Below are 15,717 nucleotides of genomic sequence, written 5' to 3' on the forward strand. Positions count from 1 at the left end.
TCCCGCATCCAGTGGTGGAAAAGGTGGACGAAGTAGCTGCTGATGATGGGTTAGCTGTCCTCAAAGCGTTCCTCGAACCACCCCGTTCTTCTGACGGAGCGGGTCCAAGTGGAAGCGGCCCTGAAGCTTGATCCTGAAGATCCCTTCCCATTGCTAAGATAGACTTGTATAGTTTTATTCTTTTAGGCGGGTAGTTACCCGGCCATTCTTGTAATATATTCTTGAAATATTAATCTTTTTGCGTATAAGATTGTTATTTCCTTCTTTGGGTTCCTTGCTTTATAAACTTATGACTTGCATACTTAGTTTAAATTAGCAATTTTCCAAGTGTTTAGAATAAGAACCTTTGAACGTGGTTGATAATGGGTTAAAGTTTCGCTTCCTCCTTCGTGATTGTGCGGGTAGAACCGTCACTTGCACTTGGTAGGATGGCTAAACTTTAACCTTCATCTGACCTGCGTGTAGGTTTTCCTTTTCGAAATTTCTAAGGCATTAAGATAAGTTAACCTTTGAACGTGGTTGATAATGGATTAAAGTTTTCGCTTCCTCTTTCGTGATTGTGCGGGTAAAACCGTCACTTGCACTTAGTAGGATGGCAAAAGTTTACCCTTATCTGACCTGCGTGTAGGTTTTCCTCACCTTTTGAGGATAAGTTAACCTTTGAACGTGGTTGATAACAGGAAGTCTTGCTTCCTCTTTCGTGATTGTGCGGGTAGAACCGTCACTTGCACTTAGTAGGATGGCAAAACTTTACCCTTATCTGACCTGCGTGTAGGTTTTCCTTATCCTTTTTAAGAATTTTGTTTTGAACCGTTCGACGCGCGGTTGTCGATAGGTTAGTGTTCGGTTTCCTTTCATGATTCATGCGGATAGACTGGCACTTTCATTTAATGGGATAATTGAACTCTTCCCCTTCAACTGACCTGCGTGAAGGTTTGTCAAGTTATTGGGTTCGTGCGGGTAGGACCGCCTTCCCACGCAACGACTTCACGTAATGTGAACGCCGTCACCAGTGTTGCATAGTTTAACCGTTCGACGCGCGGTTGTTGATAGGTTATTATTCAGTTTCCTTTAATGATTCATGCGGATAGACCGGCACTTTCATTTTTGGGTGCTGAACTTTTTCCCAAACTGACCTGCGTGAAGGTTTGTCACGTTATTGGGTTCGTGCGGGTAGGACCGCCTTCCCATGCAATGACTTCACGTAATTATGCGGTGAAAACCGGCATATTAGTGTTCAGAAAAGTATGAATGTAAAATCATCAGCTTCGATGTTCTTAAAGAGAATCATTTCCATTAGAAGTGGCTCTTGGCCTTTTCTTTACAAATTGGAATTGATTTACATGCAGACTGTGTAAATGAGCTCCCTTCCATGTTGTTGGGATGGGAGTGCCATCGAGCCGATACGCACCTGGTTCGGGATCTCGTTCTTTACGCAGCATGTAGTCTCGATTTTGAAGCTGGAATTGATTCGTGTTTTCCCCAGCTGAGGTTCTATACGCACCCGCCTGCTCAGCCTTTATTGTGCCACGAGGTGCGCGAGCGTCCCATCTCTGACAAATGCTTCGACCATGTCCTTTACGTCTATGCATTCTTCAGTGTTGTGGCCTTTTGTCTTGTGGAAGTCACAGTATTTGCTCCGATCAGCATCGTGACGATGTCGGATTATTGGAGGCTTTGGCCATGGGAGCTCTTCAGTGGCGAATATCTCAGTGACGCTTTTGGTGAGTGGCGTCCATCTGAAGTTCCGGTGCGACTGTACATTATCCCTTCCGCCCACTCGATGTTGCAAGCCGGATGAGGTGTCAAAGTTTACCCTTGACTGCCAAATGCCTAGCTTTCGCTTTTTATTTAGTCTGGCGGTGAGGACGTTGTCTTCTCTCGTCTTCTGAGTGTAGAGGTTTGTGCTCTGTGGGAGATCTCTACCCAGTTGCTTCTCTGTTTCCGCATAGCGTTTTGCTGCTGTCATGATGCCATCCCATGTGGATGGCATTCCATCTTTACCCGTTAGGGTGCGGATGAGCTCTGGGTCATGTGCGCCCTGGATGAAGGCAGCGCGAATAAGATCTTCGCTGATATTGCCCAAACTTAGCTTCTTTGAGTTGAAGCGAGTGATGAAGTTTGGCAGAGATTCATCTTCCTCTCGTATGCATTTGAGGATTGTCCATTGCTCCTCGGTATACTTCCGTTGCTGGCTGAAGTGTTGGCTAAACTTCTGTTGGAAGTCTGCCCAGTCGTAGATGTGGTTGACCGGTAGACGATCAAACCAAGCTCTAGCAGCCCCAACAAGCGTCATTTGGAACATGTAGCACCACGTGGGTTCCGTCCAATTGCTGACGGTTGCCCCCGCTATGAACATGTTCAAATGATCGTCTGGATCAGATAAACCGTCATATGTGCCTATGTTAGGCATTTGTTTGGCACTCTTTGGGGCGATTGCTTCCGCAATGTCCCTTGCAAACTTGGACATTCCTGCATTCGCAACGTTTGGTCTGAACGTTTTGGAGAAGTCTCGTGGACTTCCACCTGTGCTTTTTGGTTTGAAGGCTTGTCCAAAATGCCTTTTCGGTTGGGATTCCGTTTCCTTACGCTTCCCTTTTGCCCTATGGCGAGGGTTCGCGTCGGAGTCGGATTCCTCCGAGTCATCCTCCCAGTATTCGAATTCGTCGGCCTGTTGCACGGAACGCAAGCGTTCGTCCAACTCAGCCTGGAATTCCTTTTGTCGTGCCTCCGCCCATGCCTTAACTTCATCGAGAGTCTGGCGGGGGAGTCTTCGTTTCTCAAACTGGGTATCGGTGGATCCCAGTAGGCGATCATTTACTGCACTTGCCCCAGCTTTGGTAAGTGGGGTAGTGTTCGTAAAATTTACTTCACTTGCCCCGGCTTCGGTAGCCGGGGTAGTGTTCGTAAAAACTGTGTTGCCGGTATTCCCCCCAGTAGCTGGGGTTGTGGTTACCGGAATTTCTCTAACCATCTTTGTAAAAGTTTGAAAAAACTGGAGAAAATTGTAGTTCTAGCTTTATGCACGGATGGCGCCAATGAAGAAACACTAACCAGACCCGACAGATTACTGGTAACCTGGGGGTTGGATAGCTGTTTCCCACGAGGGGTTAGACCCTTGGAAGATGGTTCTTCTGATAACCTGCAAAACAAACACCGTGAGCTCGTCACTGAGAAGGGGGGGGGGGGGGTTCCTCCTTGTGACCACCCTCCGGCGTGAGAATCAGACTAGATTGCTCTTTAAATATAAAAGTATATTAAGAGATTGCTAGAGCGGATATCAGGTATATTCTGATGATATAAGATAATGTAATGTAATAATGTGTTGAGATGATCATACCATTTGGGGTATTTATAGCCGAAGGTAGGTTTCCAAGGAGGTATGGCCGGCTGCTACAGTGTTCCTGTTCATCAACAGTAGCCTACGCACGTGCCCTGCTGGTAGTTGGTGGGTAGGCAGCGGCTGATAGTGACCAGGCCTGCTGTGTACTATTCCCTTTCCACCAACTGCCGGCTACGCACGTGGTATGACAGTAGTTGGTGAGTAGGCAGCGGCTAATAGTGATACAGTACAGGAGCATGCTGCTCGCCATACTGTATCAGTGAGCTGTCGTATCTCTGATCAGATCTTTCGCCCATACCTCGTCAGGTACAGTAAAAGATCCTTCAGTATACGGACTGGCTTATTTGGGCGGGAGTATTCCCCCTCCCGCCTCTGTGCGGGATTGCTCCCGGCTTGGCTCATTCCTTCAGGTGACACTGAATGATCGAGAGCTAAGTGCCTTGTGCGTGTAGCCATGCTGCGCGGGTGGCCTTCCCTAATGGCTTGTATCCGAGGCTGCAGGGACAGGCGGAGTCCTTCACCATTGGGAGGCATTTCCTGCGGGACCAGCTTGCGTACTGCGCGTAAGGACGTCACGTCTCTGAGCATGGTTGGTTCTGCGGATCCAGTTGGTCTCTGCGCAGACTTCCCTGTTTAAGGTGAGTCTTGCGGGTCCAACTGGGCTCTGCTGGGACCTACCTCTTCAGTAGGCTTTTGAGCATTTTGATGGTGGTGTCTGCGTGGTACGAGGTGGATGTAAATATAATGTTGTTGGTATCTTTCAATTATCCATTCTCACTGCCACTTGTCTCTCAGTTTCTTCCCATTACTATATTACTATTTCTCATCATATCATATTATATATATATATATACAACATTCACATAACATTGAAGCTACAATCATTATTATTAGGGAATCCATGGCTACAGATAAAGAATCTCCCAGTAACATTTCAACTGATCTTCCACCTCATATTATTCATCAGGTATATATCTTCAACTGCACTCTCTCTCTCTCTAAAAATACATTACCAAATGGTGTCCAGTAATCTTGGAGTTCTTGTAAATTTTCTTGATTTTTCAAAATTATCATAAAAACTGATGCTTTTTCATTTTGATGAGTATTGTTTTTCAGCAAGATTTAATTTTTATAATAGGGGTTTTCGGATCTTTGAAGAATAACTCTTAATATGTTCATGAGATTGAATTATATGATCTGAGTTGGGTTGTTTTTTATTCTTTGGTTTTTTTTTTTTTCTATTTTCTGCAAAATTACCTGCTGTACCTGTATAATGTGGTGGGGCCCTTTATAGCACTCACAATGGTACCTGAAATCTTGGAATTTGTGTTGATGCAACCTCATATGTTTCTTGGAAATTGGTGTAATGGTGTTCTATATTTTATAATCTTTTGGATATTTAACAAAAGTCTTGAAATTTCTTCAACTTATGCCATTTGAGGCTTTAGTAAAAACAAGGATGGAGATAACAATATCTAGACAATACTTCATATGACAGGAAAAAATACGATACACGAAAAATGATCATATGGGTCATATGAGAGGCAAATCGTACAACCCATACAATGTTTTTAATTTACAAAGAAATTACTTATGTGGCAACTAACACAGTCTTACGGGTCGTATAAGTATAACCATTTTCGGCATGTCATACAGTTGTATGATGTGACAGACTCTAGCAGACTCGATTTAACATCATACGGCCCGTATGGTATGACACGCATGTTGATCTATACTTTTGGGAGTGGTTTGTCTAGCAACACTCAAAAACAAAAGGATGTAGAGTAGACTTTTGAAAGTCAAACATGATACTTTTCAGTTTTCAGTATCCATATTCATCTAGTTATTGGCATATGCTAGATTGGACAAGCTAGTGAAATAAGTGAAGTTACAACAACAAGTGAGATCACTGAAGTCAACACAACCAGTCAACACCTAGCATTGGAGATATCAGAGATAACATTTGATACATCTACCAAAAATGATGCAAGAATAAACACACCATTAACACCACAGCAAACTCCTAAAAGAGTAAACTTTTCTCCATTATGCAGCCCTACATATACATATGCAAAATTTGCCGAATCTCCATCAAGTCCATCATCATCAAGAGGAATATCATCAATCAAAAGCCTATTAAGTTTCAAACTCAAGAGCACAACTTCAGAGATTGAAAAGGCTGCAATTTTGGCACTCGGTGACTCACCATCAGATGTTACAACGAAGGCTAAAATGTCAAGATCATTATCTTTAACAAAACTATTTGCACCTAAATCAAAAAAAACATCATCCTTACCCGTAACTCCAATCGCTCACTCGACACCAGAGTCTATGTATGCTAGAAACACCACTGAAGTAAATACATATTTATTCAAAATTTTATGAGGTTAACTTACACTTATTAACTTATAATATCATCTTTTTATAGAAAGACTGGATCCAACATCCTATGCATCGTTCACGTTCGGTTCCTGATTTGGTTAAAGATGGTGTATTTCGCATCATTCCAACGACACCAAAAGCTGCACAAGGAACTCATCCCACGGTTAATGTGAATCCTACAACGAATGCTGGTAATTTCTGATATCCTAAATGAATAATCATGTATAATGCACACACGCACTAACGCAAAGCGAAAACAAGAAAACGACAGATAAAAATAATGAAAAGTTGATCATATTCTAAATGTCTAAAACAGTAAAACGATTTCAAAAGTTACCCTTTGTAGGATTGTTCTAAATTTGGCATAATTTTTAAATTATTAATCAACTACTGGATACTGATATAAGAGTATAAGACCTAAAAACGTATAATAAAGACTTAAGTTATGTAGTTCAATGAGAAAACGTGTGAATCTAAATAAGGAAAGCTTTTACGATTTCAAAAAATGGGGAAAACGGAGCGCCCTAAATGATGGAATTTTGGTCTGACAGCAAGGTTCGTAATGGGCCCTATAATTCCACTCACAGCCCAAGTTATGTCCTCTTTAAGTTTGGGCCTTTTTGCATATCAAGTTGGCCCATGTAAGAGTACGCTAACTGCTAACACTTAATCAGCTACTCATCACGTGCACATTTTCTTGTTTTAAAAATTTTAAAAATCAATGTAAACATTCAGATGGAAATGATGAAGAAGAAGAGGGTGATGATATTGAAGAACAAGAAGCTGTTTGTAGAATATGTTTGGTTGAATTAAGGGAAGGTGCTGATGATTCTCTTAAAATGGAGTGTAGTTGCAAAGGAGAGTTAGCCCTGGCCCACCAAGATTGTGCCATAAAGTGGTTTAGTATTAAAGGAAACAAAACTTGTGAAGTTTGCAAGCAAGAAGTCAAGAACTTGCCTGTTACTCTTTTAAGAATTTCAAGAACTCAAAGCCGAATTCTTCGCGCAAATGGAGCTTTGCATTTGTTAGAAGTTCCTAGATACAGGTAGTTAGCACATCTATATTTGATTGTGAAGATATAATAACTATATTTTGGTTATATATTTTTATCAGGGTATGGCAAGATTTACCGGTTCTTGTGATCGTTAGCATGCTCGCATACTTTTGTTTCTTGGAGCAGCTTTTGGTTTGTCAAGAATCTAAAAGTTTAAATCTTTTTTTAATATTAGCAACACCCCTTATGTTGTTTTCTTTTGTTTTGTTTAAAGGTGAGCAAAATGGGTTCTGGTGCAATTGCTATATCTCTACCTTTTTCTTGCATTTTGGGGTTACTTGCATCAATGACATCAACAACAATGGGTATTTAACTGTTTTCGGTTTTCATCGCTCACTTTATGCGAAAATTAATGAGCTTGTTAACTTATTATCTTGTTACACAAATTTTGTGTAGTGAAAAGACGGTATGCGTGGATTTACGCATCAGTTCAATACGTTCTAGTAGTTGGTTTTGCACATGTTTTCTACTCAAAGGTAAGCGATTTCTTGTGAATTTATTGTCTAATAGTCCATGTTTGACTTTTGAAGTCATACTCGTGAAAGCTGAGAACCAATGTGTAATTTACAGCTTAAGGTGACGGGGCTACTATCGGTTTTGCTTGCTACGTTTGCAGGTTTTGGTGGTGCAATGTGCTTTACTTCTATTATTTATGAATTTTTGAAATGGAGAAGAAGATGGCACAATTGGTCAAACCAACATCAAGAGTCAACAGAACCGGCACATGCACCACAAGACGAGCCTCAACAAGGTGGTTCAGCCGAGACGGCTCAGCCACATCAGCCTACATGAATCTGACCCACAAGGAAGCCAAACTCGGGAACCTGGTCAACAACCTGACCCATAAGTAGAAATAGGCTGAACCCGCAATGTATATGCAAATATGCAATAATATGTAGAATTTTGTGCAAAAAGAAGGGCATTTTGGTAATAGCCATGAACATCTATAACACATAAAATGTTTTCCGTATAACATCACAGCAAAAATGTTTAACCAATTGCATATCTTATCAAAAGAAACAAGTGAATCATTAATCTTAACAATTTAAACTCGAGTAACCGAAAAATAAAATACCTAAAACCTTCTGCTATTAAGTTGGAGTAAAGTTAGTCGGGCCGGTTGACCTGGTCAACACAAGTACAAACCTCATAACTTACATGTGGAAACCACCAAATCCACCACCACCAGGAAAATTGCCTTCAAAATGAAACGTATAGCCACCTCCACCACCAAAACCGCCAGCACCAAATGGGTTAAACCCACCGCCGCCACCCATATTCATACCCTCCTCAATATCTTCACCATTATCATACTTTGAACGCTTATCATCATCTCCAAGAATCTGAAATTGAAATTGAAATTTAAATTTAAATTAACATCTGGTCTATCCAACCCATTTTGACCCGTAACAGAAAAACCGTTTTGAATCGAAAGGATAAAGAAAGTACCTCATATGCAGCAGCTATTTCTCTGAATTTGTTCTCTGCTGCTTCTCTGTTATCAACATTCTTATCCGGATGCCACTGTAAAGCAAGCTTTTTATAGGCCCGTTTTATCTCTGATATCGATGCGGTTTTTGAAACACCCAAAATCTTGTACCAATCTTTTCTTTGACTTAATTTCAAAGCTTTTTCAGCCTTCATAAGCGACTCCCGAATGCTCATATCCTTTTAAATATGTAATTTCAATAATCAGATACATATGCAAACACGGGATATTAATACTGTAATAGAGTTCAAACTACCTGAGGAGATTTTTCTGCAGCTGCTTTGATATCTGCAACAGCTCCCTCAAAATCTTCTAACAATAATTTAGCTTCACCCCTCTGAGAAAATAAATTCAAATAAGCTATAACCAAACATTTATAAGTTTTTATATAATCTTGAAATTGACTGTGACATTAAAGACCTGAACCAAAGCTTCAGTATGTTCTTCGTCAATGGTGAGAACTTCTGTGCAAGAATCCAGGGCGTCTTTTCCTCTACCAAGTTTGACCAAAAGCTTACATAATCCATAATGAAGATGCACGTTATGTGCCACGTGGTCAGGGTCTAAAGCAAGGGCTGCCTTGTAATCCTCAACCGCAACACGCAGTTTCCCCTTCTTTTCATTCTCTTCCGCCTGCATAAAAATGCCAACTTTTGACTTCTTGACAAATAGTCAAAGAAACAGGGTGTATACAAAACTTAAATACTAATCAAGTTTACATTTTTTGTCTTTTTCAGTAAATTCTTTAATCCAAAATATGCTTTCTTTAACTCACTGTGCTCTGGATCCGAACGGAGCCCTTTCTGGTAATGCCTGAGATATAAATTATTAACTTATTAATTATTAAGTATTTCCAGAATCAATTTATATTATGCTTTGTGAAAGAAATAATAAAAGGGTAGTAAATAAAACCTGATAGCAACATCATGATCTGCTAAATAATAATATGCACGACCACGAAGCAACAACGCGTCTAAATCATCCTCGTTTTCTTTAAGTATAAATCCCGCTTCCGAAATGACTGCTGAATAATCTTTGGTGGCTAATAATAACTTCACTTTTAGTATCTTAGCCTGAAATTTAAACAAAATATTGAATATAATAAAAATATTCAACATGTGGATATAAAGAAATACTGAAAACAGAATTAAGTTAAAATAGTTGGTTTAAAATGTACCTGTGAGCATGCAGGAGAAAAAATAAGAACCACTTTCTCTATGAAATCCAAAGCTTTTGTATGATCGCCTGAATCAAAGAGGTTATTAGCCGAATCTAAAGCACTCCGGGCTTGATGCAATTGTGAAAGCTCCTTTTCAACAACCGAGTTTCCAGGTTTCATTTCAAGATTCTTTTTGTAACTCTTCTCGGATTCCTCATATCTACATTAGCCAAAAACCGCCTGAATAATATAAGTTTCTAATCAGGAACTAGGTGTAATTAACTAACTATGTTTAGATTCAGCTGTCCTTAAATAATGGTTTAGTGATCAATGTAACAAAAATAGTATATAGTTTACTGAAAGGTTAATAAAGAACCTGCATAATTCACGAAGAACCGAAGCTCGGCGCCAATATGCTTCTGAAAGTGACGGGTCGGCTTCTATGGCAGTATTAAGATCATTTATTGCCTCACTGTAACGCTTCACCTTTATACTGTGTGAAACTCTTTCAAACAATGCAGCAGTATCACCTGATTTTCCATCTGCATGACCATAAACATAAGGAAAGAACAATCTTCAATACATACTTCCAGTCAAACAACAAAAGACCAGACAAAACACATATGAAAGCCGATAAAATCAACTCAAGCAGCGCAACACACTACTTTTCAACTGAGAAACCTAAGGGAATGAAGTGCATTATAAAGGTGTTCATCGGTTCGAATATCGGTTTTGAACTTTTTTTAGGCCCTCACGAAAACCGAACCAAATTCACAATTCGGTTCGGTTTTTCGTGTTACGAATACGGTTTGGTTTACGGGCTTTTTACGCACCACTAGCGCATTAGTGCGTACATTATTCCGAGGGATAAATACAAGTTAACAAAAACAAGTTTATCACCTAATTGAATAACCATACCTCAAATGCCCATTGTCTAAACCCGAAATGCCATAATCATAAGCCCAAAATAAAATCCATAAAATATTAACTATCCGAACCTCATTCCAGCAAAAAAATAATTACTTTTAACATATATTCAAACTAAAATATTTCTTTCAAATCTCAAGATACAATTTAGCAAACAAAAAGCTAAACATTTATTGGATGTAAACCTAAATTTAGACAAAAAAGAAACCAATATCATAACTTCACAAACCTAACAAAACAAACCATTAAAAAATGAAAGCTACAAATGTCACAACAATAATACTCTTAACTCCACAAAATTAAGATCCCTAAAATGAAATTAAATAAAATAAAATACCCAGAATCTATAAATCAAAACACTCATAAGTCTAATTGTGATCTGATCAAATTGAAATAATAATAATAATAATAATAATACCTAGGGCAGAAACAAGAGGTTGAAGAAGAAGGAGTTGACAAAGGAAGACAAAGTGGAGAATGAAGAGAGTGTAACCGAAGCCTCTCCATGCCAACAAATCCATGGAAGATATCATCTTCTTCTTCTTCTTCTTCTTCTTCAATATGTTATTATGTTCATCATCTGATAACTATAACTCTGTGTCTTAGTTTGTTTATTAAGATTTTGGAAGTCTTGTTACACGTATCATTAACCAATTGTGGACTGACACGTGGAAGTTATGGGGCAAACTATTGGCTCACAGAAGTTAAACATAAGAAAAATCCTTCCGAGACTTCATCTAAAATTCCCGAACACTATTGAAGTAGGAATGAGAGTAAAGTAACAATTTTAAGTTGAGTTTTATCTGAACTTGAAGCAATTAACCTGAACTACGTCGGTTTAGCTTTTGATAAGTTATATATATAAAAAAAATAATATGTGTTCATGGTTTTCTTAGTTTTATTTATTTACTTATTTATTTTTATTGAAGTTATGTTTTATTTAATCTAAAATTTCAAAAAATAAAGAACAGAGAGATATTTATTGAGTTTGTTTTATATATTTAGTATTTTTTTTTTGAATTTTTGTTTTTTTTCTGTTAATTAAAAAACCATGTTATTTCAGTTATTGGATTCGGTTAATACCCTAATCGGTTTTATATGTTAGGTTTTTAGGCATATTTCCATAACCGTGTTTACCTTGTTGATTGTTGACTATTAACCAGTTTAGTTAATAAGCAATATCTTTTAAAACCGGTTAACCGCGCACCTCTAACCCAAACACAAGTACACAACCCACAAATGGCCTTTGTTTAATTTTCACAAAGATCCGATTATAACAAAGAACAAACACTATTTTTAACCCGTGATCACTCATGGCCCTTTTGCAACGAGCTAGGCCCATGGTGCTTGATGGGTTTGTTCTTTTATGCAAAGAACCATGCGGATATGGGCTTATTATCATTTAACCAACCAGTCAACCAGGCCCATGATATAAACATTTCCTCATTGACTCATTCCTCGTTTATTTTTATAAATATATAAGTGTAATAAATAAATATGAATTTAAAACTTTAATTAACAACATTTTAGCAGGGTAAAAATATACATTTTAAACGTATTTAGATCTCCATCTCATCTAACAAATGTATTCCAAAGGCATGAAGCCTAGTGATATCAAGACGTATGGAAAGATGTCTTTTTCTATAAGGATGAAGGTGCAAGTCTTGTATAGGTAAAAATATAGATTTACAAGTAAAATTAGATAGTGCATGTTAACCATTAAAAAAATATAAGAAGACAACTTTATCATGAAAAGAATACAATAATGGTTCTAAATATCCATATGCAACCAATGTAAATGATACAAATGTGTCCCCAAGAATATGTAATGAAATATTAGTCCTTAACTAAAGATTAAAAATAGTTTTTATATTATGTTAATATATTAAGTGTTCTTAACTTTATATAAGCCGGTTCATAAAAAAAAGGTTCTTCTAAAAAACGTACAAAGCTACAAGTAAAGGATACGTGTACATGTAGAGCTTTATGGACGACAGGGTCACAAGACGAGTCACTTTTGTGTTCATTTTTGTCACACATTTGCATCATGTAAACGAGGTCAACGTCACGTGTGTTGCAACCTTGTATAATTAGAACTCATTAAATGCTTGGGCACACATCCTCGCTATATGTAAATAGGTTAAACGCGCTGTGTAAACAAGTTTGGACACGTTTGTCACACACTGCATTTATATGTCTTTTCTAAACAAAATTAATTTAATAAAGATATTTATACATTTAATTCCAGTTATTACGAAATTATTATCAAGTTACTTTAACCATTGAATTAACAAGATAAAGTTTTGTATTCAATTCGTTAAACTACTTAAATACATATTATGTACTAATATCCAAGGTAATTGTTATACATATAGGCATTGATAAGCTCATTCTAAATTTAAAATGACTAAAAGGACATGGGTCTACACACTCCCTTGGATCCAAGTCTTGAAAAGGTGAACCTTTTAGAAAGGGTAAATAGGTAAAATGAGAGAGAAGTCTTGAAAGGTGGGTACCAACAAGTACCAAAGCTAATTGATTCATCCAATTTCAATAAAGTGATTTTAATTGAAAGTTAAACCTAAAAATATATAGTCTTTTTATAATATATTTTTTTTACCTTTAGATATTGACCTACACATATAGCTCAGGACTTCCTAAAAGTAATACTAGTAAGAACTGCATTAGAAAGTCAATGAATAACTCTCTCACAAGTCCACAAATGGTGCCTAAACTTATGGTAACTTCTTTTCTTTATGAAAAAGTAAGATATTATTCTGATTTGGAAGATTAAGTAAGAATGCAACCTAAAGATGGAGGGATCTGACCAAGATAAAAGAAGCATATCAATATGATTGTTTGAGGAAACAAATGAGAACAGCTTTGAAACAATTGTGGAAGTCTGAAAATTATCTTTTAACAGTTTAACTGCGAAGCAAGTTAGAATTGAATGCAAAAAGAAACTTTTGGAGTTGGAAGCAATAAGCCAATAATATCAAAAGACTTAAAGCCTGGGCTAAATGGGTAATTACTAATTGGTGGTTTTAAAAACAAGTTTGAAGAGCCAAATATTAGGATACCAAGCTTACGAGGAGATAGTTTAAGCTTATGCATGTGTAGATCTCACATGGGTTTATTCTATTGTAGGCTTGTGGAGTATAGTGTTTTTATGGGTGGGTCAGGCCTCCTTAAATGTTGTGTCATGCAAAGACGGTTGTTACCAACATCATAACCCTGAAAACGATGCTTGATCATACGACGTTCTTCTGGTTCATCAAAAACTCTCTCAATATATATCATTCTCGAATTCTCGCTCAATTCAATATGAGATTTATCTAATCAAATCATTTGGGAAACACAAATAGTTTTGATCTGAAAATGCAAACAACGACTCGCAAATATCCTAGATAACCCGTTTTCATTAATTTTCCCAATAGTTGCTAGCCAAGTGGCTAGTGGAGCAATAAGAAAACTAGTTCGATACATTATAATTACGTTATGACGTTTGATTTTAACCTTTATATACTTATATGTGATTCAATTGAAAGTTTGTAGGCAACACCTACACTAGTACAGATGTTATTTTTAGCGTCTAGATCTTTGAATATGTTGTCTAGTCTATCCGAATTTGTTAAAAGTATGGTAAAAAGTTGAGTTTCCTAATGGCATATTGTTGTAACGGTAACAACTTGTATCTATAGTATATTCATGTTCTTCAAATTCGTCATCCATGGCATCGTAAAAATATACATGGCGTAGTGAACATAATACATATTGCCGGTGTAGTTTGGTGAATGAATCCAAGGTTAACACCTTAGAACAACATATGTAAAACATAAAATATACATGTGTATATAACAAATGTTATACAATTTGTTTATATTGTTATATTTAAAACCTTGTATATTTTTCAAGCTAGGACGTAACACTTTGAAAAATGTTTTTGTGGGTCATACCGAAAATTCAAAACGCGTGCTGCCTTTTGTATTTTCATTTAAAATTCATTGTCAAAGCATGGGACTATAAAATATTTGAGAACAAGCTAGTTAATAACGATACATGTGTGAATAATATAGACACAAAGTCAAAAAAATGTTCCTAGATATATGCATTGGTTCTAGTAGTAAAAGGCATGTGCCAAAATCTTTCAGTGTACCTTAAAAAAGGATATAGATAGAAAAGATAAAAACAAATCCGAGTTTTGTAATATTTTCTAGTATCATCGTTCTTGTTGAAAATGCATAGCGAGAGTTCCACGTTTCAAAGCTTGACTTGAATGAAGCTAACAATGTGCATATTGATCATACCTTAACTTGCATTAGTACGCGGCTAAAAGTCCAAAACAGTTAATGTCAATGTCGTATCAATACACTTTATTGTGGTCATATACGTGACTTCGTGTCACTTTTATGCATCTTATTTCGTTAACTCTTTTTCTTACATCACCACTAGTTGTTTCACCGTATTATATTCTCCATACGATATGATGTTGCATTTGTAGTGAGGTTTTGGAGGACATTGCTTGGGACTCTTATTATTAAAGGTGATCATGGATTAATGTTCTTAGTCGTTAATTAACCCCATTAACGATTAGTGAGACTGTCTAAACTAGTTATATTATAAAGTTGACAACAAATTTGTCATGGATCTTCTAATTGCCTGTATGTTTCTATATGTTGGTTAAGTTCTGATAGAGTCGTTATTTAATATGTTGGTTCTAACATGACCCATACAACCTTTACCCATATAACTTAATGCTTATAACTTATTGAAATACAGAAGAAACACCAATTATTCATAGGTTTCTTTTTATAATTTGCCAAAGAGAAGAAAAGAAAAAAAACAAGTAACACCCCTCATAACTCAAAAGTTAACACAAAAAGAAAAGAACCCACAAACGTTGACTAAACAGCCCAAGATTAATAACCTTGACTTTTATGTCAGCAAGAAAGTTACATTTCTATTTACTTTAGTAACTTTAGAGAAAAATCATAAATATTTATTAAACGCCATAAGATTTGCATGGCTACAAGCATTCTTTTGACTATCGGACAGACAATTTTTTTAAAGGCGAATTTTGTTATTACGGAGATTTAAATCCAAAACCTCTGAAATCTTTTAATATTTTAAAGGTTTTTTTTTTCTTTATCAATAGGACATCTACCCCAATTAATTCGATAGCTGGATCAGTTTTAATTGTTATGATTCGCTATAAAAGCCCTCATGTTAAACGTTATATTTATTTGTTTTTAAAAAATACAGTTGTTATTATTCACTATAAATTAAAGTCCTCACATAAACGAGAGAACATCTGCTAACTCTAAAAGCATCTACAAGGGGCTACATTCCGCAAGGTCCAAATA

General features: G+C 37.0%; 2 protein-coding genes across 2 annotated transcripts; one reads left to right on the forward strand and one right to left on the reverse strand.

Annotated features, from left to right (window-relative positions):
- The first annotated feature begins 4,244 nt into the window (after nt 1-4,244).
- On the forward strand, nt 4,245-7,590 carry LOC143530341 (uncharacterized). Its single transcript, XM_077025898.1, has 8 exons — nt 4,245-4,310; nt 5,204-5,698; nt 5,772-5,916; nt 6,461-6,770; nt 6,839-6,911; nt 6,994-7,084; nt 7,176-7,255; nt 7,350-7,590. The coding sequence occupies exons 1-8, from the start codon at nt 4,245-4,247 to the stop codon at nt 7,569-7,571; spliced, it is 1,482 nt and encodes a 493-aa protein (XP_076882013.1). The 3' UTR covers nt 7,572-7,590.
- Nucleotides 7,591-7,768: 178 nt separating this feature from the next.
- Nucleotides 7,769-10,904, reverse strand: LOC143530342 (dnaJ protein P58IPK homolog). The gene is made up of 9 exons (XM_077025899.1): nt 10,773-10,904; nt 9,804-9,969; nt 9,446-9,647; nt 9,181-9,341; nt 8,988-9,081; nt 8,689-8,901; nt 8,525-8,605; nt 8,229-8,447; nt 7,769-8,122 (listed from the first exon to the last, which is right to left on the reverse strand). The coding sequence occupies exons 1-9, from the start codon at nt 10,885-10,887 to the stop codon at nt 7,934-7,936; spliced, it is 1,440 nt and encodes a 479-aa protein (XP_076882014.1). The 5' UTR covers nt 10,888-10,904; the 3' UTR covers nt 7,769-7,933.
- Nucleotides 10,905-15,717: the final 4,813 nt, after the last annotated feature.

The sequence above is a fragment of the Bidens hawaiensis genome, unplaced genomic scaffold (assembly GCF_021521415.1).
Source record: "Bidens hawaiensis isolate Kalapana, Puna unplaced genomic scaffold, B.hawaiensis_p1.1 tig00008933_1, whole genome shotgun sequence".
Taxonomy (NCBI): domain Eukaryota; kingdom Viridiplantae; phylum Streptophyta; class Magnoliopsida; order Asterales; family Asteraceae; genus Bidens; species Bidens hawaiensis.

Excerpts from the sequence above, each read along its gene's own strand:
- LOC143530342 (XM_077025899.1), bottom strand. The coding sequence starts at position 10,887 with ATGATATCTTCCATGGATTTGTTGGCATGGAGAGGCTTCGGTTACACT. Across the intron at positions 8,448-8,524 it reads CTGCAGAAAAATCTCCTCAG|GATATGAGCATTCGGGAGTC; the intron begins GTAGTTTGAACT and ends CATATTTAAAAG. Across the intron at positions 8,123-8,228 it reads AAATAGCTGCTGCATATGAG|ATTCTTGGAGATGATGATAA; the intron begins GTACTTTCTTTA and ends TTTCAATTTCAG.
- LOC143530341 (XM_077025898.1), top strand. The coding sequence starts at position 4,245 with ATGGCTACAGATAAAGAATCTCCCAGTAACATTTCAACTGATCTTCCA. Across the intron at positions 5,699-5,771 it reads ATGCTAGAAACACCACTGAA|AAAGACTGGATCCAACATCC; the intron begins GTAAATACATAT and ends ATCTTTTTATAG. Across the intron at positions 5,917-6,460 it reads GAATCCTACAACGAATGCTG|ATGGAAATGATGAAGAAGAA; the intron begins GTAATTTCTGAT and ends GTAAACATTCAG.